The sequence below is a fragment of the Paroedura picta genome, chromosome 8, assembly GCF_049243985.1.
Source record: "Paroedura picta isolate Pp20150507F chromosome 8, Ppicta_v3.0, whole genome shotgun sequence".
In the NCBI taxonomy this organism is placed as follows: domain Eukaryota; kingdom Metazoa; phylum Chordata; class Lepidosauria; order Squamata; family Gekkonidae; genus Paroedura; species Paroedura picta.
Window position 1 is genome coordinate 26903380 of NC_135376.1, and position 25102 is coordinate 26928481.

Sequence of the window (25102 nt, forward strand, 5' to 3'; positions counted from 1 at the left end):
AATGGCACCTTAGCATTTACAGAGTGCTTAGAGGAAGGGTGTTGTGCCAAAGCTCCCAAATCCATTCCTTAGCATTTCCAGTTATAGAATCTCAAGTAATAAATGATAGGAAAGACCTTTCTCTACTTCAGACTAGACAAAACTATGCTAGAAGGGATACTAGTCTGTCTGAGCAACTTAATAGTATATTTCTTCCTCAAGGGACCAACAGTTCATACATGCCATCAGTAATTTAAACAACCACTGTTTAAAATAATGAAGAGTTATTATTTCCTATGTTGTGGAGGCAAAACCGAGGAACATCAATTTCCCTTGGGGATGGTTCTCACTTTTCCATTTGTGTTGCAATATACCTAAATAAAAATGAGCACACCAGTTCTATAGGGTACATTATGTGACATTAGTCTCGATTAAATCTTGCTTTCAGAAGCAAACACAGAAAGAATTGGGCTCCTACTTCCAAGTATCTTAATAGGACACATCACTGAATCCTACTTGTGTTTGCCCTTCACCCTTGACAAGTGGCTTGTGCACTTTCTATTTAGGTTCCATATTACCTTGAAGGCCAGTCAGTTTCCTTAATGATATACCAATTGGAGATTTCCATGTCACAGTTCATTCTTTCAAAGACTACATTGCACCAACGGTTATGAACCTGAAGGCCTTGCTCCGTGGTGATTCAGCATTCATGTTACTAATCTTTCTGTCCCAGCTGCCTCTCCCTCCCTAACCTATTCTTTTGATGTCAGCTTTTGAACTAACTCCCTCTCACAGTGCTTTGGGAACTCTACTGAGGTTTCCTTGGGCAACTCCTTACCAAAATAAGAACTATGTTCTCTCTGACTTCTTTGTTGTGGAGTCATTTTCAAAGAATCATAGCATTGGAAGGGGCCATACAGGCCATCTAGTCCAACCCCCTGCTCAATGCAGGATCAGCCTTAAGTATCCATGAGAAATATATGTCCAGAACAGGGGTAGTCAAACTGCGGTCCTCCAGATGTCCATGGGCAAATGCTGGCAGGGGCTCATGGGAATTGTAGTCCATGGACATCTGGAGGACCACAGTTTGACTACCCCTGGTCCAGACACTGCTTAGTGTATCCATAAGACAGACTACTCAGGGCCTGGAATGACAGGTCCCAGAGTGGAATAAGAGCCCCTGGCAGTACCATTCTGGGGCCTCTTATTCCATTCCTAGATCCCCCATGGTACTCCCAGGGGCTGCCATTCCACTCTGGGACCTGTCATTCCAGGCCCTGAATTGTCTGTCTTATTGCGGTAAAATATCCATTCCATTTTTTCTTTGCAACGCTTTTCCTACTGTAATGTATTTCAATGGCACCCATGCAAATAAATTGGCATTCCTGCCTCCCATTATTTGTGATAGATCAATCAATCGTTAGTGTACATGCCCAGAGGGGGGGGAGGGCAGGGATGGAATTCCCACAGTTCCAGGAAGACTGCCGATCTGAGGTTAACGCGAAGGGCAGGAACTTAAGCTTATCCACGGAATTTGCCTTTGGAGGCAAGTAGCGCAGATGGCAAGGCGCAAAACCTAATTACCTCCCCAGAGACCAACATGAGGGAGCTCCGGAGAATACAGACAACTGCAGAATCGGCCCATGTGTTTCCCAGTGATTTTCTCTACTCTCCCCCTCTCTTACACCTCAATTGTTCTCCCTCTCCTCACTGTCCCTGAGTATCCTCATCAAGTCTTGTGGATTTTACTATCTCTTATACAGTGACAGCATGCCGCTCTAAGTCTCCACCCCAGAATTTTGCACCCAATCTCACATCTCCAACTCCCAATTTGTTACTTCCTGCTGGATGTTTCATCTCCATCGCAAACCCATTACGTCCAAGAATGATCTTTTCCCTCCAAGTCTTCCTTTTCTCAAATGCTCTTCATAGCCATAGCCAGCCACCATGTTAAGCAGTCATGATTCCTTGGTGGCCTCTCTGTCTCATTCACTCCCCATTTTCAGTCCATCACCAATTTATTTTACCTCTCCCTGTATGACTATGTGAAAATGTGGTCATTCTTCTTTTGCATCTTGGCAAGAAGAAAAAGAACAACAACTCCATTGGCTTCTCTCCCTTTCGCCTGCCTGGTCATCTTCTGTCATCTCTTATTACCCCCACTCATTACCCCATATCTCATTCCCCCCACCTCTGCTTCCCAAAACACACAGGTTACCTTTCTGCCTTTATTCAAGTTCCTATTCAAGTTCCACCTGTCCTGGGAAACATTTGGGATAAATCTTGTCCTTATCACCTTCTACAACTAAGCCTATCTTTAAACCGCCCGCGACGCACCGCGCTACACCGTGGACTTAATAATGGAGTAAGGGCTGTCTGGAAGGAGTTAGGGTGGGCCCTGTCTGGGATAAAAACTCAGAGGGGCCAATCAAGAGCCGCAAAGCGGCTCCTGATTGGCCCCTCCGAGTGTCCATCCCGGGCCAATCAGCCAATGCTCGCCCGGCCAGGGAATCACCGCATAGACTGGACTGCCAGCCGATGCGGTGAGTCCTCTGGGGGGCCGCGCCGCCTTCTCCCGGCCCACCCTAGCACCCATTTTATCCATGGGTAAAATGGGCTTTCTTTCTAGTTTATGTATAAAGGTAAAGGTAAAGGTATCCTCTGGGTAAGCACTGAGTCATGTCTGACCCTTGGGGTGACGCCCTCCAGCGTTTTCATGGCAGACTCAATACAGGGTGGTTTGCCAGTGCCTTCCCCAGTCATTACCGTTTACCCCCCCCCCCCAGCAAGCTAGGTACTCATTTTACCGACCTCGAAAGGATAATATATTGTACCCTGTATTAAAAAAGAAGCTTGCATACAATATATACAGGGGGTTTTAAGAAGTCTTATCAACTAGATATTAAACTCAAATATTTAGAAAAATATAGAGTCTGAATTTGCAATTCACCCCAAGGCAGAACAACTCCTCTCAGCTGGGTTACTGCAGTTTTCCCTGTCTCTTATTTCTTTTTAAAGCCATTGTTGCTAGCTTATTGTGTTTCATTTTTTACTTAAATCTTAGATAGGGAATGCAGCTTTGGTGCATCACAGTAGTATTTCATCAGTTCAAATGAAGCAGAGACTATGTTCCTTCTTCTGAAAACAAAAATAATACTCATAACAAATACTGCAGTTTGAAACAGATGATGTAGAAAGAACTGGCAAGCATCATTTTCTCCATCTTATGTTTAACCTGTAACACTTTGCTGTGCTTAATGCATCCACTGAACTCGTGGGGCTTATTTCTTGGTAAACATTTAGATCTGGCTATAACTTAGTGACAAGCTGAACTTTAGGGTGTGATGTGAAACATACTATATACATTCGTAACAGAATTAGCAATGCAATCATTGCTTTATAAAAGAATGCATATCTAGTTAGCTAAAAAAATATTGGATAAACTGAACACTTCCTAATCCAAATCAGTTACACTGGGAGACAAGATTAGTGGGGAGACCTGAATCGAGCCCTTTCTGCACGCTCCTCTCTCAAACAGCTGATCAGCCACTGGATGGGTGGAATTGCCAGCTTCCTGTGATCACTGGAGTGATCTCCAAGGTAATAGACATCACTTCCCTGGGAATGGCCACCTTGGAACTCCATGACATTATACCCCATTGAAGTCTGTCATTTCTCCACACTCTGCTATCTTCAGGCTCCACCCTCAAATCTCCAAATATTTCACAGCTCAGAGTGGGTGACCCTATCGATTGACCTTTTGAGTAATAAGAACCATGTATATAGAGGGGGGTTATTCCCCCCCCTTCTGCTACAGAGATGAATATGGAAGTCTGCCTCCACGCACATGTACCTCTTGCAATATAAAATGTTCTGTCAGCCACGCTCCTGAACATCAGGAATCACCCTGCTGAGAACCACCTCAGCCTGTGCGTCATGTTATTTCCAAATTTCCAATTTCAGCCTAAGTAAAAGTTAGATAAGCTACTATGATTGACAGTAACATGCTAAAATTCATTCCAGCCAGCTTTCAGTATCAGATAGTATTCAGCATGGAATAAAATCAGTGCATTAATAAATGAAGAATTCATTTTGAAGGTCTCTTGCTTCCTCTCTCTCTTTTTTTTTCCTGCATAGCAAAACGGGGGCCTTGAATAAGGGGAAATAAAATGCAACAGCTAAAGGAAGACAGAGCAAAAAGAACTGGTCTCTTTACAGTTTCTTGGCCAATGTACCCTCTAGAAATTTCTTTCACTTTCCATATTCTTCTTTAAATAAATACTAATCAACTGTAATTACACCAGAAGATGACAGGGCTTTCTTTTGAATGGTAATTATTTCCCAAAAGAAAGCACAGTAGGATTCACGGACCGCTGCTATTCCTTTTATAGAATGCTCATTTATGCACAGCGGCCCCCTTTACAGAGCTTTTACTTCTGTGAGGGGAAACATCCCATATAAATAAGACTTTTTTGAATACTTCTTCTCTGAAGCTGCGTGCAACCCCTCTGATGATGACCTAACTAAAAAGACAAATCTGTGTTGTGAAAAAGGCCTCACCATTGCCCATTAGAACACTGCTTTTTTGGAGGTCAAAAGACAAACCCAATGCCTCATGTAGTACAGCAGCATGGAATGGCTCTCGAATGTATCCATATTAATTTCCTTCATCAAATGTGCCATTGTTGTAACTCGCCTCGAGCCTCCAGGGAGAGGCAAGTAATAAATTTATTTAATAAGAATTGAATTCACAAGCCACATTTTGTTGAGTCATACTACCCTTTGTGACCATTCCACACACTTTGGATAATGCACTTTCTATGTGCTTTTGCAGGTGGATTTTCCTGTGCAGAACAGGAAAATCTACTTCGAAAGTACATTGAAAGTGCATTATCTAACATGTACATAATGGACCCTAGACTCTGGAGATGGTGCTATAGAGAACATATCCTCCCCACTGGGAAATGGGAGAGAGACAAGAAGCAGATATCTGGGGCTTATATACAATGAGGTTTTGCTGAATGCAGCCTTTGCCCATCTACCCCATGTCTTAGCAGCTCCCTCACATATACGTTTGTCAGCCACAAGGTGGACCCGCTTTTAAAATTGATCTCTGGACTAAAGATGGCTGTCTAGATGGCTGCTTTGGTAGCGTGTGTGCATGGACTCTATGGCATTGTAATATACCAAGCCCCCCCCACCCCCAAACCCCATCCTCTGTAGGCTGCACCCCCAAGACTCTAGGTTCTTCCCAGTCCACAGCTGGCAACCCTGCTCACATTTATTTATGGCTCATATGGGAGGAGACTGCTGAAGTACATAATAAGAAATATTTTGTCAGGTTTGGAGACTAGTCTGATTCAGATTACAAATTGCAGGGGACTGGATGGATCCTCTGATGAACAGTTCATATTCCTATTATATGCCTTTCGATTTTCTACTTTATCTATGTGTAACCCTTTTATCTATGTCTTTGGGTCATGATACTAATAATTGTCACAACAAACCACAGAAAGTATACACTGTGGTTTTTAAGAAACTACAGTTAAAAACAAGCTGTAGTTAAAAACCAACCTCTGAGATCTATGTTTCAAAATCCAGTTTGATGCCAGCCAACACTGGTTTCTTGGGTCATCTTCATTCCAATTAGGAGTGTAAAATTTATTTTTTAAAGCAACAGTTTAAATGATTACAGTTTTATTGTTTAAACATTAGGTACAAATAGCTTCTGATACACAGAGGGGGATCAGCCCTCCTAGTTCTCACTAGGGTTGCCAGCTCTGGGTTGGGAGATTTTGCGGATGGAGCCTGAGGAGGGTAGGTTTTGTGGAGGGGAGGGGCTTCATTGGGGTATAAGACCATAGCATCTACTTTCCAAAGCTGCCATTTTCTCCAGGTGAACCTATTACCTCTGTTATCTCTACTACTGGGAGATAACAGACTCCACTGCTCATGATAAGCCTTATAGTAAGACTGTTTCTGCACAAGAGAAGTTCAGCTTGTTTTCCCTTGCAGCCTCATTGGGACGCAAAAAGGCACAATGAGGCAAAGGGAAAATGTGGGCAGGGTCTCCCTTGAAGAGGCATGCAAGCAGGAGGCATGCTAGCAGGAGGCAACACAAGGTTTGCGCCTCTGTGCAGAAACTGTCCAAACTAATCTTTGTAGTTTAAACATTAAATCATTTGCATCCTTAATTCATCCCTAATAATTTATATCCCTAACTAGGAGCCATGGTTTACTGTAAGTAAATAACCCCCCTCCCCCACTTTGTTTCTTTTAAATCTATGGCTCAGTTCACACAGGAATGGGAGGAAAGAATACTTCATGGCCCCAGCTCTTATTCAGTTCAATGTCGGCCAGTTAAAAACGTAAAGGGGGAAATGTAATTGCAAGGCACTTTGTTCCCTTCTGCCTACACACTTACTGAAGGCAAGTTTCATATACTGGGCAAATCTTTGTATTTGTTTGCTCCTACATTATACCACGTCATAATCTATGCAAGGCACATTAAATCCACATGACATCTGGCATGCCATGGTTTCGCATGCAGTGGCTCATGTAAGTTTCCAAGAAGCATTGTAAACCTTTGGTCCAGAGTGGTAGCATGATGGAAAGCATATGGTCCTCATGATGAACCACTGTATACAAATTTCACACCTAGGGATGCTATCTTTTAGGAGGTACCTGGGGATCCCCCAGAAATACGGCTCATCTCTAGAATACAGAGAGCAGTTCTCCTGGAGAAAATGGATGTTTTGGATAGTGGAGACTGATATTATACTCTACTGAGGTTCCTGTCTTCTCCAGACCCCCCCCCCCCCAACTTCCAAATCTCAAAGAGTTTCCCAACTCCCAGTTTGGTGTAGTGGTTAGTAGTACGGACTTTTAATCTGGCAAGCTGGATTTGATTCTGCACTCCCCCCCCCCCATGCAACCAGCTGAGTGACCTTGGGCTCACCACAGCACGGATAAAGCTGTTCTGACTAAGCAGCGATATCCGGGCTCTCTCAGCCTCACCCACCTCACAGGGTGTCTGTTGTGGGGAGAGGAAAGGGAAGGCGACTGTAAGCCACTTTGAGACTCCTTTAGGTAGAGATAAGCGGCATATAATAACCAACTCTTCTTCTTCTTCAGTAATATCAGTGCTCTCTCAGCCTCACCTCCCTCACAGAGTGGGGAGAGGAAAGGGAAGGCAACTGTAAGCCGCTTTGAGACTCCTTCGGGTAGAGAAAAGCAGCATATAAGAACCAACTCTTCTTCTTCTTCAACATGGATTGAGAAATCCTACCTCCATCCCATACTGGTGGTGATCATCATCATTCTGTTTATGCCACCCTTACTCTGGGGGGCTTATACCTTTCTCTTTTTCCCATTTATCTTCACCACAAACCTATGAGGTATGCTAAACTGGAACAGAATCAGTGGCCCAAGTTCTCCCAATGAGCTTTAAAACTAAGTTGGTCTCCATGATCCTCGGCTACCAGGGCAGTCCTAATCAGAGTTACAGCCTTAAATTCTTAGAGTTGGAAAGGGCCATACAGGCCATCTAGTCCAACCCTTCTTAAGCTCATTGCCACTTTGTCACAACAACTCCTGGCTGCCCAAGAACATTTGAATGGCCAAAAACCTAATTCATTGATAGGACAAACACTGGAATTTTAAGAGTAAGGCATTATCCTGGCAAGCAGATTCAAAGTAGATGTATTCCTTGATAAGCAGAGGTTGAAATTTTACCTGTAAACAGTACAAAGAATGACCAAAGAACAGCCCACTCAAAATCATCAGAATAAGGGAAAGTATTTCTTTGTGATGGGGTCCATGGGGTCGCAATGGGGCAGACACTACTTCGCACCTAACAACAACAATATATTTTTCTAAATATTTGAGTTTAATATCTAGTTGATAAGACTTCTTTAAAACCCCTGTATATATTGTATGCAAGCTTCTTTTTTAATACAGGGTACAATATATTATCCTTCCGAGGTCGGTAAAATGAGTACCCAGCTTGCTGGGGGGGGGTAAACGGTAATGACTGGGGAAGGCACTGGCAAACCACCCCGTATTGAGTCTGCCATGAAAACGCTGGAGGGCGTCACCCCAAGGGTCAGACATGACTCAGTGCTTACCCAGAGGATACCTTTACCTTTACTTTTACCTTTACCTTACAATATATTTGCTCTTGTTGCCAAATTTTCATTCATTTAAAACCCGAAAATAATGATATGGAAAGAAAAAAATAAAATAGTACAGCACTTATGGAGTAATAAAAGAGACTTGCTCATGCTCTACAGGAATCCAAAGAATAATTTGTCTGAGATTTCCAGATGCAACAATCTAAACCTTATATAGTTCAGTTGATTAGGGATATGGGAACCATAAAGATAGTAAACAAGTTGTTTTAGCAGACTCCTTGCTGAGAGTAGTTCTGAGCAGCAGGAAATATATAATAGGTCGCTAGCCAATCAATACTCCTCTCTTCCAAGGTGATCCAAAGCAAAGGATTAATTTGTTTTTCTGTGTTCCATGCAAGGCTTTGATCAAACCCAGGTAGGGGTTGACATTGTGTTGTAAGCTGGGCCCAGTTTACAATGAGGATTCAGAGCAGAGAGTAGACACAGCCTTCTGGTAGCAAATGAGTTTAATAATGTTTTAACCCCAACCCAACACTCTAGTATGTCTCCTGAAAGGCAGGAGATTAACCCTTAGATTACATTGTCTTCCACCATCCATATTTTCTGGTGTTCTTTACTTATAGTTGAGCTTGCTTGGTTCCTTCTGTGGACTTCTGTATCTGCTGAACTTCTGTACCAGCACTAGTTTGTCCACTTTACCAGCTTATTAAAGGCCTTTTCTATCATAGCTAAGGCTCGTATTCTCCCACTAGGCATTGCACTGTAGTGACACTTACTGTCACAATACACTCATTATAGTGTACTAGAACATGCAAGGAAAGGAACTAGACAATAAAATAGAGTCAGAAGTCCTGATAAGTCATTTTAGAAGGCAGCTACAGGACCTGGATTTGGATATGAGCCACAGAGCTGGTGAAGTTTAGGGGAAGTCTTTTTCTACATCATTTCCAAGATACAACCTGGGATTCCTAAACTACTTTTAGCCGTAGTTAAAGAAAATAGGACCCATTTAATACTCTCTTCCTGTTAAAATCATAAATCATATATTGGTACTTTTGTGTATATTTGTTTGAGCATTCATTTGAGCTGCATTCGTATGTATTTGAGTTTTCTTTTATGCCATTAAAGGTCATCTGGAGTATCTGGAGTAATGTGGGTACCAGTACCAGTTAAGTCTGCAGGTTCAGTGAATACAGACGCAGTAGTTCTTCGGAAACAGCTCTTTTTATTAGAAGTAACAGCTCTCAATTCCAACAATACCAAACAAAAAACAAGGGAACAAACCCCAACTTATATATACCTTTAGATGGCCCGCCAAGAGCCCTGATTGGCCCTTAACAAAGCCCACAGATTGGTCCATAAGAACTAGTCTTTCTGAATGTTTATTGGATGGTTTCTCAAGCCCTTCTTTGTATAGCGCTATCAATTGTACTGCAATGTCAACATACATTACACAGTCTTTTTTTCCTACTGGTGTTAATAGCATCTCGTGGGGGGGGTGAATTTCAGGGGAGGGAATGGTACAGGAGTAAGGGGTACTCTGTCCAAACTGCACAAGCAACCACTAGGTGTAGCAAAAGGAGGAAGCCTGCCAGGCCTGTGCTGCCACCTGCCAGGGCCAAGCTGAGCCCTCTGACATGGAGCAGCACTGCTGGGCTTAGCTTTCTCCCAGTTGACTGTGGTGTGCAATGAGCAAATGGCTCTAGCCTATACTCCTCATTGCCTACCAGTCCTGCAGGACCACTGGCAGAGCTGATGGCACTGCTGGGATTCAGCTACTTTCCTCCAACAAGAACTAACAGCTGTCTTGGTGTCGTGGTTAGGAGCAGCAGTCTCTAACCTGGAGAACCAGGGTTCTTAACCCTGACACTTGGAATATCAAACCGAATACTGTAGTCTAAACATCATAGGGTTTCTTTAGGGGTACAAAGGAAATGAGGGGATTGGGAAGCCCTTTTCACAAATGGAGCTCCATTCATGGTTCTGTGGATCCAGGCCTACATTTTCTAGTTGCCCTGTAATTTGCTTTGATCATCTGGAATTTAAAGTTCTGCACATCATCACTAGTGTTGCATTGGTGACCCATTTGTCTGCACTGTTTGGGTTACACTTTCTATATTGCGATGTTCCCTCCTTAGGTTATTATAGCAAGAGTGTGTGAACATGTTGGTAGATATGACGCTGGGTCATACCCATTATTTTAATACATCTACCTAGAAATATTGCTAGCATTCAGCTATCCAATGAAGAAAAAAACCCAGACACATTTGGAAATCAGTGTGCCACTTGAGAAGAAACAAAGCTCACTTAAACACAGCCCATACAAACAATGAAACAACGGTAACTAATCATGACAAATGTAAGTTGTAATTTAAGAGAGTAGAAATTAAAGAACCACTCATGACTTTCCCCTCACCTGATATTTCCTTTTCAATCACTTGAAGATGAGCTACTGCTGCTAATGGAGAAATGTTGGCATTGTTCCATTTCCCTACACCCACACACAAACAGCCGCCCGCATTTGATTCATGAGAAACAAAAAATGTAAATGAATGCTAATCGTATCTCAAGGCACTGCTTAATTTGCTATCGAGAGATTTGTTTATTGACAGGGATACGATCAGGTCCCGCTGTTCATGCCAAGAAAGACTTCAGAAGGTTTAAATACAGAAGGTTTAAATACACTGTATTTGGTTTGGGCTTAATGTCCACTTAGCATTGGATGTCACAACTATGTTTGCAATGGCTGCACCCATGATGCACTGGCATTGCATAATAACAAACTGCAATAAACCCATAAACCATGAAGAACATTTCTATCCCACCTATTTTTCAACAAGGAACTCATTACAGCTTCCATAGCATTCACATGGGCCATCTTATTAAGACGCTGCCTAAGCCTGTATCTGAGCATGAGAAAGACTGCTGAATCATCTATCTTCCAGCCATACCATGAGACTTACTGTTCCTAAACATTCAGAAATGTACCTGAGGCAGTGCTGAATGGCCGTGACAGTGCTTATCCACTGCATGCACTGTGCAAAGCACCACTGCAGCATTAGTGTTCCTGCAAAATTGTTGCGTATGGCACAAAGCTGGCCCCACGCATTACAGTTACCCAACTACAAAATCAAGCTAAATGATCTTAAGAATGCTTTTTAGGTATTTAAGAATATTTCTTTACACAGAGAATGATTAAAATTTGGAATTTGCTACCAAAGGCAGCAGTGATGACCACATAGACAGCTTTAAAAAGGGATTCGATAGTGTTAAGTCCATGGGTTCAGCAAGACACGGACACTCTGCTCCAACAACCAGTTGTTTGATAGAACAAGAAAACACTGAACAACAATAACCAGACCTGTGGAACTTATATACATTTTGAGCCTCTCACCAAGGCACACCATTGGCTGTTATCAAAGGCTTCTGATAGGCCCATAAAGTCTGTTCATGATTGGTTACAAGCCCAGGACTGGCAAATTCATGGCAAGGGTTCAAGAGCTCAGTCTCAACTGCCAAGCTTATAGTCTCTTTGTGTCCACAGACACAATACCCCTCTTCCCTTAAGTGTGAACATACCAACATGCACAAAAGTCTTGGGGGTACTGGGGTTGCGGAAGATGGACCAATGCAGCATTCTGAGGGGCAGGATCTGAGGCATTTGGCGGTCCAATGTGAAGAGGCCCAATAAAGGCTTTTGACTGGTGACTATTGTGAAATGCCGGTCATAGACATAGTCATGGAACTTCTTGACACCGGCGACAACCTTAAGGGCTTCTTTGTCAATTTGGGCATAGTTCCTTTTGGTTGAAGACAGACTGCAGGAGTAAAAGGTGGTGGGAGCCTTTCCCCCATTGGGCAACTGGTGGCTGAGGACTGCTCTGATTTCTTATGAAGAGAAGTTGCAGGTGAGGACGGCTGGCTGGGACACATGAAAATGGATGACACTTTTGAAAGACAAGAGGACTCTGACAGTGTTGAATGCCACCTGTTGGGCTCGGTCCTGGACCCATGGGGCTTTTTTGTCTAGCAGGAACTGCTTAATTGGGGAGGAATAAGTGATGGAAATTATGCAACCCCAGGAAGGATTGCAGGCCATGCATTGACTATGACAAAGTGGCTTGCTGGATGATCTCCACCTTGGACACCATGGGGTACACCCCATCAGCATCAATCAGGAACCTGAGGAATTCTGTGGATGGTACGCTGAGATGGCACTTCTCATGCTTCACCTTTAGGCCAATGGACTGGAAGTAGGCTGGCCCTGTTAGTATTTGGATGGGATAGCCCCAAAGAATTCCAAGGTCACTGGGCTGAAGAAGGGAATCACAAACCACTTCTGTTAGTCTCTTGCCTTGAAAACCCTATGGGGTCACCATAAGTCCGCTGCAATTTGATGGAACTTTACACACAAATACACACTACCTGAGATCCTTAAACTGGGATAAACCAATAATCTTCTGCATAGAAACTGACATCTGCCATTGGGAGCTGAAATTCTGAGAGACCCACAGGCCCCACCTGGAAGTTGTCAGCCCAATCTGTGATCCCTCTCTTATTACAACAGTGGACCTGCCAAGGTTTGGTTTCCTTGAATTCCAGAGCACTGGAGTTTTATGATGCCTTTGTAATGTTCACTTTGTGTACAAAAAGGCACTGCTATATGACAGAATACACTACCCATCATCCTATCCGGGAGGCCTCTACATTCCAAGGTGCTTTACTTCCAAACAGTTTGCAACTTTCTCCCTCAGTGTCTGTCACATACACACACACACACACACACACAGAGAGAGAGAGAGAGAGAGAGAGAGAGAGAGAGAGACTTTCCCCTTTACTCAACTGAAGAGACAGTATTTTCCAAATGCTTTCAGTATCTTGAACAAAAGAACAGGAGACCTATCAAGAGACCATCTACTGATAATAAGTTCCCATCCATAACCATTAAACAGTATTAATAGTCTTTCAACAGGCCCTGAAAATTCATAAAGTGAACCCACAGCTTTTTAAATTTTTAAATGGGACAGATGTATTGGAAGGGCCCTCAGAATAAAGCAACATTTTCTCTTTCGTCTTAGACGTTCCACTGCCTCACTCTCTCCTAACAAATCCAAAAAGTAGTGTCAGACTCCCAGAGAAAATGTAGATGTGTGCACAAAGATAAGAGCAGCTTTATTCCTGTGATACAGGGCAATGACTTCTGCAGGTGATGTGTTTTCAAAACTGTTTCTGGACTAAGTCAAGCAGAGAAAAAACAACCAGGCAGATAAGACAGGCATTAACAAGTATAGTCACCCAAGCAGAACCTGTGACTATGGGCCTCACTAGGAAACACATCTGAAGCTGGCAGGTGAAACTTCCTCATCCAAACCAAATTGTGTTAGGAAAATAACCATATTTAACACACAGGCAAAAGGTTGCTAGTTTCAGTGGGCTTTTCCCAGATGTTTTGACACCTTTCCTGGAATCAATAAATAAATGCCATTATCACTCTACTGTGGGAGCAAAATAAACTAAAAAAATGTGTAGAATGTGAAAACTAAGGTTAAGTCTAGAACACCTGGATGGATAACTAAAGATATTTACCTGCTGTTTGTTTGTCAGCTACTGATTTGATGTGGTGTATTATAAGGTGGGGAAAGGGGAAAGGCATGCAGTGGTATTCTGTTAGATGAAGAGAATTAGGTATCCTAATAGCTTTGAGTCTCCAGCATAACCTCCAAAACCAAAAAAAGAATTTTGAAAGAACTAAAATATACTTCTTAAGCATGACAGCCTATGATCTGACCATTTTAAAATGAGAAAAGCTCTAGTCTAAGTCTCCTATGACTTAATGCAGGGCCACCAAAGGGGGAGGGAGGAAGAGTAGCTGGGGGGGGGGGAGGGAGTTAGGCAAGGATTCTACTGGTGAATCAATACCCTCCTTCCCCATATCAGCTCAGAGTTCCCTCACCCACAGTCTCCAATTGTCAGGGGTATGTCAGGCAAGCCCAAGGTCAGAGGGTTTCATTGGAGCAGCCTCCTCCTGGGAAAGAGATTAGCAACCTGCCTGCACCAGTAAAGGTACAATTGATCCGTACCTTTATTACCAGTGAGTTCGAAGAGGCAAGCTGAGTGTCTCTCTTGGGTTGTTCCATGGTAGAAGAGAAAGGAAAGGGAGGCAGCCTCTGGGACAGTAAACAGTGGTAGAGGGCAAAAGAAAACCTAGAATGGACTTATCATTTGAGGAGTGGCATGGAGTGACTGCACATTGTAGCATTTGTTACGGAAGCCCTGCACCTGCTTGGCATCTGTCTAACACACAACGGAGGTCATTACTCTGAGATAAGGGAAAGCCATTCTGAACATGCTCACTGCATCTCAGGAACACATGGGGGTGGCTTATGAATTCACGGTGGCACTGAGGAAAATTGTCCCCAAAAACTTGCTTGTTAATTGTTGAAAACTAACTGGAAGGAAGAGGTCTGGAAACACCCGTTTATGTGTTAGGGGAATATGCTGTGCTCGATACTGGATAATAATGGGGGATGGGGGAAGGTGTGCCTAAAAACAGATGGTCTACACACCATAAACTTTGCCTTCTTAAGTCATATTGGGGGAATAGGCTGAAGTGTGAAAACACTCTGCACATGCACATGTGTGCTTCACATCAAAGAGGACCGGGATGTTTAAAGGTATTAATTCACAAATAAAGGCATTTGAGATGTCCCTTTTCTAAGACATAAAGGAGTGGGGGTGGGGAGGAGTAGCAGCATAGCTATTCTAACCTGGCATCTTGCACGTGTTGTCTGGATTGGAGGGGGAGCCACAGGGAAGTGTTGCCCTGAGAACGGGCTCTGGCTTCATGTAAACAGACTGTCCTAAATGGCCAAGGGAGTAGGCCCAACAAAATGAGAAGCCTCTACCTTTTGACTCCTCTGGCACCTGAGCATTAAGATAGTATGCGAGTGTCAATCCAAGGCTGCAGCTTGGTGTTAAATTCTGCATAGGGTTTCCTGAACAAACATAGTTGCCCCATCTCACTTGTGTCATTTGCTCACACCAGTAAAACAAGCAATGATTTGCCACAGAGGCAGAACAAAATGCACAAAAAGATATTTAACATTTTTGGTAGCAGCCTCAGATTGAGTGAGGAAGCCCAGTTTTATCCTTGTTTCAGTAGCCTCACCTGCTTCCAAGAGCATGGTGGCTAAGCCACACAGGATCACACAGAATCAGAAACTAGTCCTCCCTTCATTTGTATGTCCTACAGAGCTGAGCTGTTTTACAAAACCACTACTTTGTTCTGTTCTTGAGTCTTATGAGACCATTCTTTCTGGCAGGAGTTAAGTGCATAAATATAACTCTTGACAGAGTTTTAGGCTTGTTCACACAATTTTGTATTATTTTCTGTGGATGACATGAGGTCAGCTCTTAAAGCAGCACTTCTGTGTTTTGAGTTCTCCCCCATAATGTGTATCAACGTCTAGCTGTACAGTAATTTTATCACATTGTGCTTTTATTTACATCCACGGCATGTTATTTGCTGGAGGAGATGGTAAAACACAGAATGCTATCCCTGTGTCATGCAAAGTAGTTCTTCGCAAAGCGTCTGACATATCACCCTAAACATATGTTGTAAATCAGGGTTTTTTAGTCACGAAAAGTAGTCATTTTGTACATAAACTGCAAACATCTCCTTTGGCGGTAGAAAGTGCTAAAAAGATATATCTGATTTCTAGTAGTCCCATAAGGTTTACAAAACAAGAAATGAACAGAGGTGGTTTTCCATTGTCTGCTTCTACTTGGCAGAGCCAGTGTGGGGTAATGGTTAAGAGTACAATCCCACCTTCATGAACATTTAAAAAATGTGGTGGCAAGGAGCCAACTGGGGCATTCTTTTATTCCTTCCAGGATGCTTTAGGCAGGAAAAAGTCAGGCCCGGAAGGCCCGCCTCTTCCCCTTCCACACGGGCCTGCCCTAAGATAGGTCCCATTAGAGCCTAGGACAAGAAAGAATCTGTGTTCTCCTGCAGTTGGGCAATGGAGGGCCTGATTCAGGCCAGGAAGTAGAGTTTAGCCCTGGTACTAGTTGAGTGCTGGCCCGACCTTTAGTCCTTGTGTGGAAAAGGTATCTCTTAGACCAGTGGTACCCAACCTTTTTATCACTGGGGACCACTCAACGCCGGGAACCACTCACCGGGGACCACTCAACGCCTTTTACTGAGGCCCGGTGGGGGGGGGTAGTTTACTCCTCTACTCTCAACCACTGCCCTAACGCTCTCTGATCGCTATGGTAATGTTTAAACATCCCTTCAAAATAAGATACAGACACGCCACAACAATGAAGTGTGTTGTAAAGGGCTGGGGGGGGGATGAAGTAAAGGGCTGGGGGGTGGGGGAGAAGGCGTCCTTCGGGGCCCACCTCCAATTAGTCGAAGGACCACATGTGGTCCGCAGCCCACAGGTTGGGGATCACTATCTTAGACTAATCTACCTAAGGGGGCTATGGTAAGGATAAAATGGAAAAGGGAACAATGTAAGCTGTTTTGTGTCCCCATTAGTAGCAATCCCGTACTTTTTTAGAGGTCTTTCCAAGTACTAATAAGGGTCAACCCTGCATAGCAACCAAGCTTTGACAATATCAATACTAGCCTGATCTAAGATCCAGGTCTTTTGTCCTTGAGGAAAAGCCTTAAAGGTACAGTCCACCACCTCTACAATCAACCCCAAGCTTTATTGGCTTGTCCCAAAGCCTCACAACAAACAAGGGATTTTTCAAGCAAGTGATAGGCCAGAATGCATGACTCGTATGGCATATAGGACTTGGTGGATGGGAATCAGATAAGAGTGGTATATAAATAAATCTGTTGTTACTAAGCTCTTGTAGCTTTTGATGTTATAAAGAGTATCTGGAACCACTTAATAATGGGTCAGTTACTATGAATGTAATGCCAGGCTTTCTCCCATCTAGTCAATCTGTACTTTATTGTATTCTGTGCTATATAAATGTCTGGCTTTGATGGCATTCTCACTATTAGTACACGTGTTCTTTGTACTGTGCCAAAGAACAAAAGGGAAGGATGCCAAGTCAAATCAGAAGCACAAGTACCTTTTATATGCATTCCGTTTTGTTTTGTTTTCAATTATTCTGTCATTTGGAACCATAATGACTGGCAGGACATGAAGCAGAAAAGCATTAAAAATAGCATTAAACTCTTCAGATTGATGACTAATGCCTACTATATCTGAGGTAACATGGAGAAATATTCAACTTCTTAAAAATCCCTAGGTTGTTATACATATTAATCAGCTTCAATCATATTGGAAAATTACATTTTCTATTTTTACACCCACAAATCAGGGATGGGGGTAAAAATGAGCCTATTGTGAGGCAGCAGAGCTTTGGAAAAGAAACAGAGAAAGGGACCAAGGGAAGCTCCCCAGAATTTCTCCTCTTTGCCAAATTCTGCAAGAATAGAAAGTGGCATTTCTTGCCAGTTTGTTATTGTGCATGCATCACAGAAGAGAAAACTGAAAGTATTTCTGCACCCTATATTTTTAGTGTAACGCCTACCTAATGTAGTCGTTATATTCTGGCCCCTCCATATGACGTCGCCAACATCCAGTGTCTGGGCAGCATCTGGCCGGTTACATCCTCCATTTTAAAGTGCTAGTGGGTGAATCCCAAAAAGTGGATTCAACAACATATGTTGCGCTACCTAATGGAAAGCAACCAGCAGCCCACCAGCCAAAGAAAGATATGGAGGCTCAAATGTGCAATGCACCTGCCTCATCTTGCCCCCCTCTTCCGGTGGACAAGCCTGCAGGTGATGGCAGAAAATCTTTTTCAAAATGTCCCTCCTTTGAAGAAGCCTCCCCATCGGATCACATGGAGGAGCTGGGCACTCTCTCCTCCCTGCCTCCCTCCCTCTCTCAAGAGGCAGAGCAAGGAGCTGCAAGCCCATGTCACCCCAAGGCTCAGACATGTCCCAGTGCTTGCACAGTGGATACCTTTACCTTTACCTTTAAACTTCGTTGGTCTTAAGGGTGCCACTGGACTCAAACTTGGTTCTGTTGCTTCAGACCAACATGGCTTCTCACCTGGGACATATAATGTCATTTACAACTATTGGCAGCAGGAGCTTGCATCCCTCTGCTGCAATGGAGGGGAGACCAAAGTAATGCATACAGCCTACAGTGAGGTCTTCAAGGTTTCCCTTTCTCTCTTTTAGCACTGGAGGGCTACTGTGTCTTTAAATCTAGGCAAAAGAAAGTTCCTGTAGGCCTGCTTCGTCTAATACAGAGCAGGACTACTACTGCTGTATGCACAAGGGTAGTCTTTGCCAATGGGTAATGGGGATGCTACTTCAGGCTCCATGCCGAGAGGGCCTCTGACCAATCATGGCCCCTGCAAGGAGAGAAGGTCCCTGTCACCATTCATGCCCTCTCTGTCATGGGCTTTGGAAGGGGGCTTCTGGCAGCAGCTGCCATCTACCTCATATAGGCTATCTGTTGTTTGATTTTGGCTGGCAGAACTTGGATGGCAGTAATTTAGAGAGCTCCCTCTGGACTTTGGCCCAAGGTCTCAGAATCTCTATGGCTGCCCCATCTATGCTGACATTTTCATTATTGTTGTTGTTATTTAATGTATTACCTGCCATTCCAGCAAGCCAGCTTGTGGCAGGTTACAACAGTGCAATACCATAATAATCCCCAATTAAAATCCCATTAAAATCCCCAATATAAACATATTAAAACATACAGCACAATAAGATGGTGGTAAATACTAGCCCTCCCAACATGGAAGGTCTACCAGCCAGGGCAACAGAAGGCACGACAACTAGTTATGTCCATGCTGGAACCAGCATGACAGCAGATCTTCCGGAGGGGGCATCCGCTCTTCCTCTAGCACTGGCCTCAACTGTAAACCTGGTGGAAGAGCTCTGTTTTGCGGGCTCTGCAGAATGCCAAAAGCCCTCCCAAGGCCCACAACTCCTCCGGGAGCTCATTCCACCAGGTAGGTGCCAGGACTGAAAAGGCCCTGGCCCTTGTTGAGGCCAGGTGTACTTCTCTGGTGTTGGGAACAACCCACAAGTTTGTACCCACAGAACGCAAGGCCCTGTGGGGGGCATAGGGCAATAAGCAGTCCCTCAGATACGTTTGTCCCAGAGCGTGAAGGGCCTTAAAGGTCAAACCCCCAAATTTGAACTGCATCCGGTTCACAACTGGCAACCAATTTACAGACTGCTGGTGTCTTGTGGCAATTGCTATTTCCCTCAGACTTAGCAGACCAATGGCTGTACCTTGTAGATATGGAACTGGAAATATTAATAGGTGCCTCATTGGAAGCCTTTGTACAAAGACAGGAGAGATTTGGTAGCAATCTCTACTCTGCTGTGCTTTTGAAGGAATAGACAGCACATCACATATATTAGAATTACTCCATGATACCCTGTGTTTCTGAGGTAATAAACCAGCTGTGCCAATAATCAAGAGGGAAGGTGATAGTTTAATTTATTAAAGCACTATAAATAGGCCACCGAGAGTTAAGCTTCTTAGCAGGCAAAATGATAACTAGTTAACTGTAGAACAAAAAGGTTAAGAGTTTATTACAGAATGAGAAGTATCCAGCCAGCATATGAGAATTGGCTCTACCTGAAGCCATATCTCATCAGGAGTCACGGAAGGCAGATTCTTGTCTAGAGCTAAAAGGAAAGGATCCAAAAGTATTTGTCTCCTTGCAGTATAAAAAGAAAAAATAATGTCCTGAAATTTTCTTGGAAAATGTATATAAATACTTCGTGCAAAAATAAAACATAAGTAAATAGGTCTTGTTGAGTGCACTTATCAAATCCAAGTACTTTTAAAGAAAGAATTGTAAACCCACTTACAGTGTAATACTGAAAGAATAACACCTTTCTTAGGTGTACACTGTAATTTATAGATTTGTAATGTTTAAATCCCACTTTTCTCAAAGCACATTATCTTCACAACAACAACCTTGTGATGAAGGTTAGACTGAGAGATTGTGAGGGCCCAAGGTCACCTGGGCCAATTCCGCACAGGCAGAAAAGGCCAGGGCAGTGTCATTATGGACCTGGGGCTAATCCCTGTGTCCATATGATGTCACCACCAGGCCACTGCCCTCCTGGGCCTGGTGCGGATCAGAACCCAGAAGCCGTGCACTAAGGTAAATTGTATTCTTGTGCTGAAATGGGGACACACATTCTTGTGCCCTATGGGGACACAGCTGCACAACATGCAGCACTGCAGCAACGCACTGGCAGCAACCCGGAGTGGCGCCACTGGTGCAGAATCCGCCCTGGTGAGCTTCCATAGCTTAAAGAAAATTCAAAGAAAATTGTTCCAGGTCCTAATCCAATACTCTATCTACTACATTATACCAGCTCTTCTAAAATATTTAGAATGTTGTGCCTTGGCTCCCAAACTGTGCATTTTGTCCCCTTAATTTCTTATCATTCTGGCTTGGTTTTTCTTACAGTATAATTTATAATAAATCAACAGAATCCATTTTGACCATTTCTGCACTGGGAGCATTGCTGCCCCGGCAACCTGACCCAGCTCAAACTTCAGCCTGCACCCCGGCACAAAGCCCCCAGTGCAGAAACAGTTTTAATAGACTGTTCTTAACATCTTGTATTGTATCATAACCTTTTGTTGACATCACTTAATTCTCTCATGCTTCAGACTGCTTCTTCCTTAATTACTGTATTTACCCCCTCTTTATTGAAATTTTTGTTTAGCTTCACAACATGAGACAGAATTTAGAATCTCCAATTTCTTTTAGCATCTGCTATGTTATCTATGCCCTTCAAGTCCCTGACACAGAGGATCAGACTGGATTTATGATACCAGGTCTCTCTTTGCTCAACCCCTCCATTTTCCCCTTTCTCTTATGTAATTTTCTGGATAAATATGAGGGGGTTCTTTCTTTCTGTAGCATCTGAAGCTCTAGCTTATGAAAGCTCTTGCTGGAATAAATAAGGTTAATGTTTTAAGTGCCTCTATAGTTTTGTTTTGCTTTTTAAAAAAGAAAAAGATTAAGCTCTCTAAAACATTTCTTGGGTTATTTGTTTATTTTCTCTTTTTTTGTGACAGGATTCTAAAAGAAATAAACTTCCTTCATGTGGACTGAATGTCTCATATGGTTAAAGTTCCCAGAACTTAGGTTATGACTCAAAATTAAACAACTCAGTGTGCAGTAAAAGAAAGATGCAATGTGACTGGGGGAAAGGCTTCATTTTTAAAGGGTCACATTCTTAATAGGATCCAAAAGTTAATGGTAAAAACCTTAATTTGATTCTATGCATACTTGCAGGAGTTAACCATTTCCCTTTGCAACATGATCCTAGGCCATGTTGAACATTTCAGAAAAGCATCTACCAACTTTCAGGAAAGGCTTTTTTGAAGGCATGATTATTCTGTGTTTGGCAGAGGGGCTTGAAATGTCCCAGTCTGTACATGGATCCTGGGCCATTTCCACACAGGATTTGCCCTATGTTCATGCACTTTGCAAGGTTTGCCTGGTTTTTCTCTGATCCTTCTCAAATATGCTTAGCTGCAAAGCTTAGAGAAAGATCACAGTAAAGCCTGGTTGCCATGGAGCTGGGGATCTTTGCATTTTCCTGTCCATTTACCTTGACTCTGTCCCTTTGACAGCCATATCCCTCCCCTGCCACTTGAGGGAGTGGGTTTGAGTGGCAATTGAATTGCATTATATCAATTAACAGTATAACTATCAGTGCCTATAGCTCTATGAATGTACAGCTTCCATTTTTTAAAGGACATCTTTAGCCCCTTTTGTTGCAGGTTTGTTGCAGGGAAAAGACACCTTTACCCTTATACCTCCGCATTGATAAAGGCTAAAGATGTTTTAATGAAAGCTGGGAATTCAGAGAACTTGATATATTCATTGTGTTGACATTATAGCAATGTAATGATAATAAATTACTGATTTTTTAAAAAAGGAAAAGCTAGGTGGCCTAGGGGAATGGAGATGACTACTGCTGAGGGAGTAGAGCAGAAAAACCACACAAACCTGACCCCATGTGGAAAACACTCTGGTCAGAAACTGATGCAAAATTCAAGTAGCCAAAGTAGTCTTGTCCTTTCATAACATGACTTGAGAGCCTCTTGGAACTTTAGTGCCTTTTTATTTTTCTTTTCTTGTTTAAGATCAAAGCCGATTTTTCTCAGTTAACAGAAGGAAGTGTTCTTAAATATACTGAATAATCAGCAGTCAACCAACTTTCCTTGGCGTGGGGGAGCTGTATGGTGAAAAGGTAGCAAAGGATACATCAGCTGCAAAGGATCTTAAAGGGAATCGTTCTTGACAGATCTGAGGATAATATAATTGCTCAAGATGCGCAGATTTTCTTTTATCCTGATAAATCACTTTTAGATAAAAAAGACTGGAACGACAGGTGCAAAAGAATGGCATGAGTCTGTTTCTGGAGTATTTACATAATTTTATATAAAGGAGCGCTGAAGTGTGAAGTGTAAAATGAATGTGTTGAATTCTGAGAAAGAGCACATTACCGAAATCAACTTAGCACTCACTCCCCAGCTATAAAGTTACTTAACATTTCGTGAAATACATTTTGCGTCCTGAAAAGGGGGCATTGATTTTTATTTGCAAAATGCTGAGTGGGCAATTGGAAGGAAGCGGAAGACACACGACAATTACTAGCCATTTGCTTCTTTTATGCAAAGAGGTTCATGCAGCTGCACCGTGAATGCCTTGTGTATGAAATTGCTGCTGGGGGCACCTCTTCAGGACATCACAGATGCTAGATGAAAATGATAGGCCGGAATGGCTTGCTGTAGTCATCCCCTAAGCCTCTGGACTTTGGGATTCAAAAGGTCTTGGAGCTGCATGGCATTCAGGCATGTTGATGGAAGCTCATCCTAATAAACAGGACCATGAAACATCTGTATTGTGTCACTCTGACTGTACCACCAGCTGTGATGATGTTATGGATGGTCACTGTGCTTATTTATTTTTTATTAAAATATTTATGCATTGCCTTTGCTCTTGGCTTGAGGTGACTTCTGTACAGTTGAATTTTGTACGAAAATTTCATGGCACCTCCTTCATAAGGAGGGGAGGGTCTCTTATACTGTGAGCATTTGTGTATCCATGACTGAGTTTCACTTTAGGCATCTGATAAAGTGAGCTCTGCACCGCCGCCCCCAAACACACACACACACACACACACACACACACAAACACACAATGCTTCAATAATTCTGTTAGTCTTTTAGATAACACGAGGCTGCTTATTCTTCATTATTTTAATTGCAGTTTTTTAACGGGATCTCACTACATTTTAATCAGATTTATTATTCTAAGTTGCTTTGGAAGCCAGGTTGACTGAAAAATGGCATTTGTATGGATGCAAGAAATAAAAAGTGTATGAAGAGGCTGTTCCACCTCAAACCACACCAGTAGATATTTCATATCATCTGAAATCAAAACATTTGGATGAGCTAAGAGCTTTTCCACCCAAATTTATCACCTGATTACTATAGCATCAAGCAGTGACTTTCCTGCAAAGGCAGTTCAATCCACATGTTCTTAGACAGAAGGCAGAAGAGTCATTCTGTCGGTTTAGTAGTGCATATCTAAGCTGGACTGTGTACAGAGAGATCAAGTGGTAAAAGAACTAGTTAGATATCAGCTAGTGAGTCGGGACTATCATCTCTGTTGCTGGTACCACAAAGGACTATTTTTTAACCTCCATGGTTTAATTTAAGTCCTTTTAGTGCAGTTAGATGCCATAGCAATCAGCATAATTTTTGTTAGCTTCTTTGCCCTTGTACAAATGACATATAACATAGAGCATTGACTGCCAACATGATACAAGTGGGAGCTGTGGCACCCACCAGTCTTTTTTTCCCCTGGTGCCCAATTTGTTTCTCCGAAGCAAAGAGCTAGTCTTGTATTTCCTCCATTTCACTGGAGCTTCAGAAGAGCCCTGGAGGCATCTCCTTTGTGCTTGCAGGAAACACCATTCAAAAACTGTTGCCTCTGTCACAAGAGTTTAGCAGGCTTGGAACCTCCTAACATTTTGTAAAAGTTCCCCGTGTTTTGGAATAGGACCTATTTTGTCATTGTGATGGGGTGAGGGCACCTGCTACCAGTTCTCAAAATTTCCAACAAGCCTGAAGGTTTGACAGGATTGGGGATCCGTATCATATAACCACACCATTTTCTAACATGGGAGTGGGCACACACACTCCCAAGTAGAATACAGGGGTTATATTTCTCTAAGGATGAAGGCTAAACAGTAATGCTTAGCTTTAAAATAATAGGTAGTTAACATAACAGTATAATACATGACTACCTGAAAATTTACCTAGCACTGGAATAAATGAAGCAGCTGTTTTCTACATTGACCTTATCTGCAGGTGAAACATCCTTCAGTAGAGATGTTCCTATGAACTAAAGAGACTAAAACACATTATTGTTCTTATCTTTATTGTGTTGATGGTGGCAAGTACCCTTGTCTGGATTACTGGAATGCTATCTGTTGTGATTGAAATGTCAAACAGTGTCATGTAAACATATGGACAAAATTAGTCCTTAACAGATTGCTCAGATATTTAAAGCCTATTCTCACCCATGCTGGACCACCACTTACTACAACTTTACCGGAATGGTGTAATCCTGTAGCCAGACTGCTGACTAGCCCTAGAGCATATGGGGTAAGTACACAAATTGCATGAGTGTGTGTGTGTGTGTTTCATTCGTTTGTGGGGCTGCTGTAATGATTTCTTTTTGAATAGAAAATATGAAATGGATGTCATCTTCCTCTCAACAGAAACTTATTCCTTCCCAGTCAACATGATATTGGTTTCTGAACCTTAAAGACTTTACTTGACTTCAAGCCACATGAAGACTCTGTGTTCCATTTCTGGGCCAGTTCACATAACCATATGTGATACCGAGAAGCTTCATGAAGAATTACAAGCACTTGAGTGCTTTAG

General features: G+C 42.8%; 1 protein-coding gene across 1 annotated transcript in view; it reads left to right on the forward strand.

Moving 5' to 3' along the window:
• Nucleotides 1–25102, forward strand: part of SLC9A9 (solute carrier family 9 member A9) — a 303560-nt gene that overhangs the window by 273526 nt on the left and 4932 nt on the right. The window contains exon 15 of the mRNA XM_077348768.1: nt 24715–24820. Coding sequence (XP_077204883.1) covers nt 24715–24820 — 106 coding nt within the window. The remainder of the gene's footprint in view (nt 1–24714; nt 24821–25102) is intronic.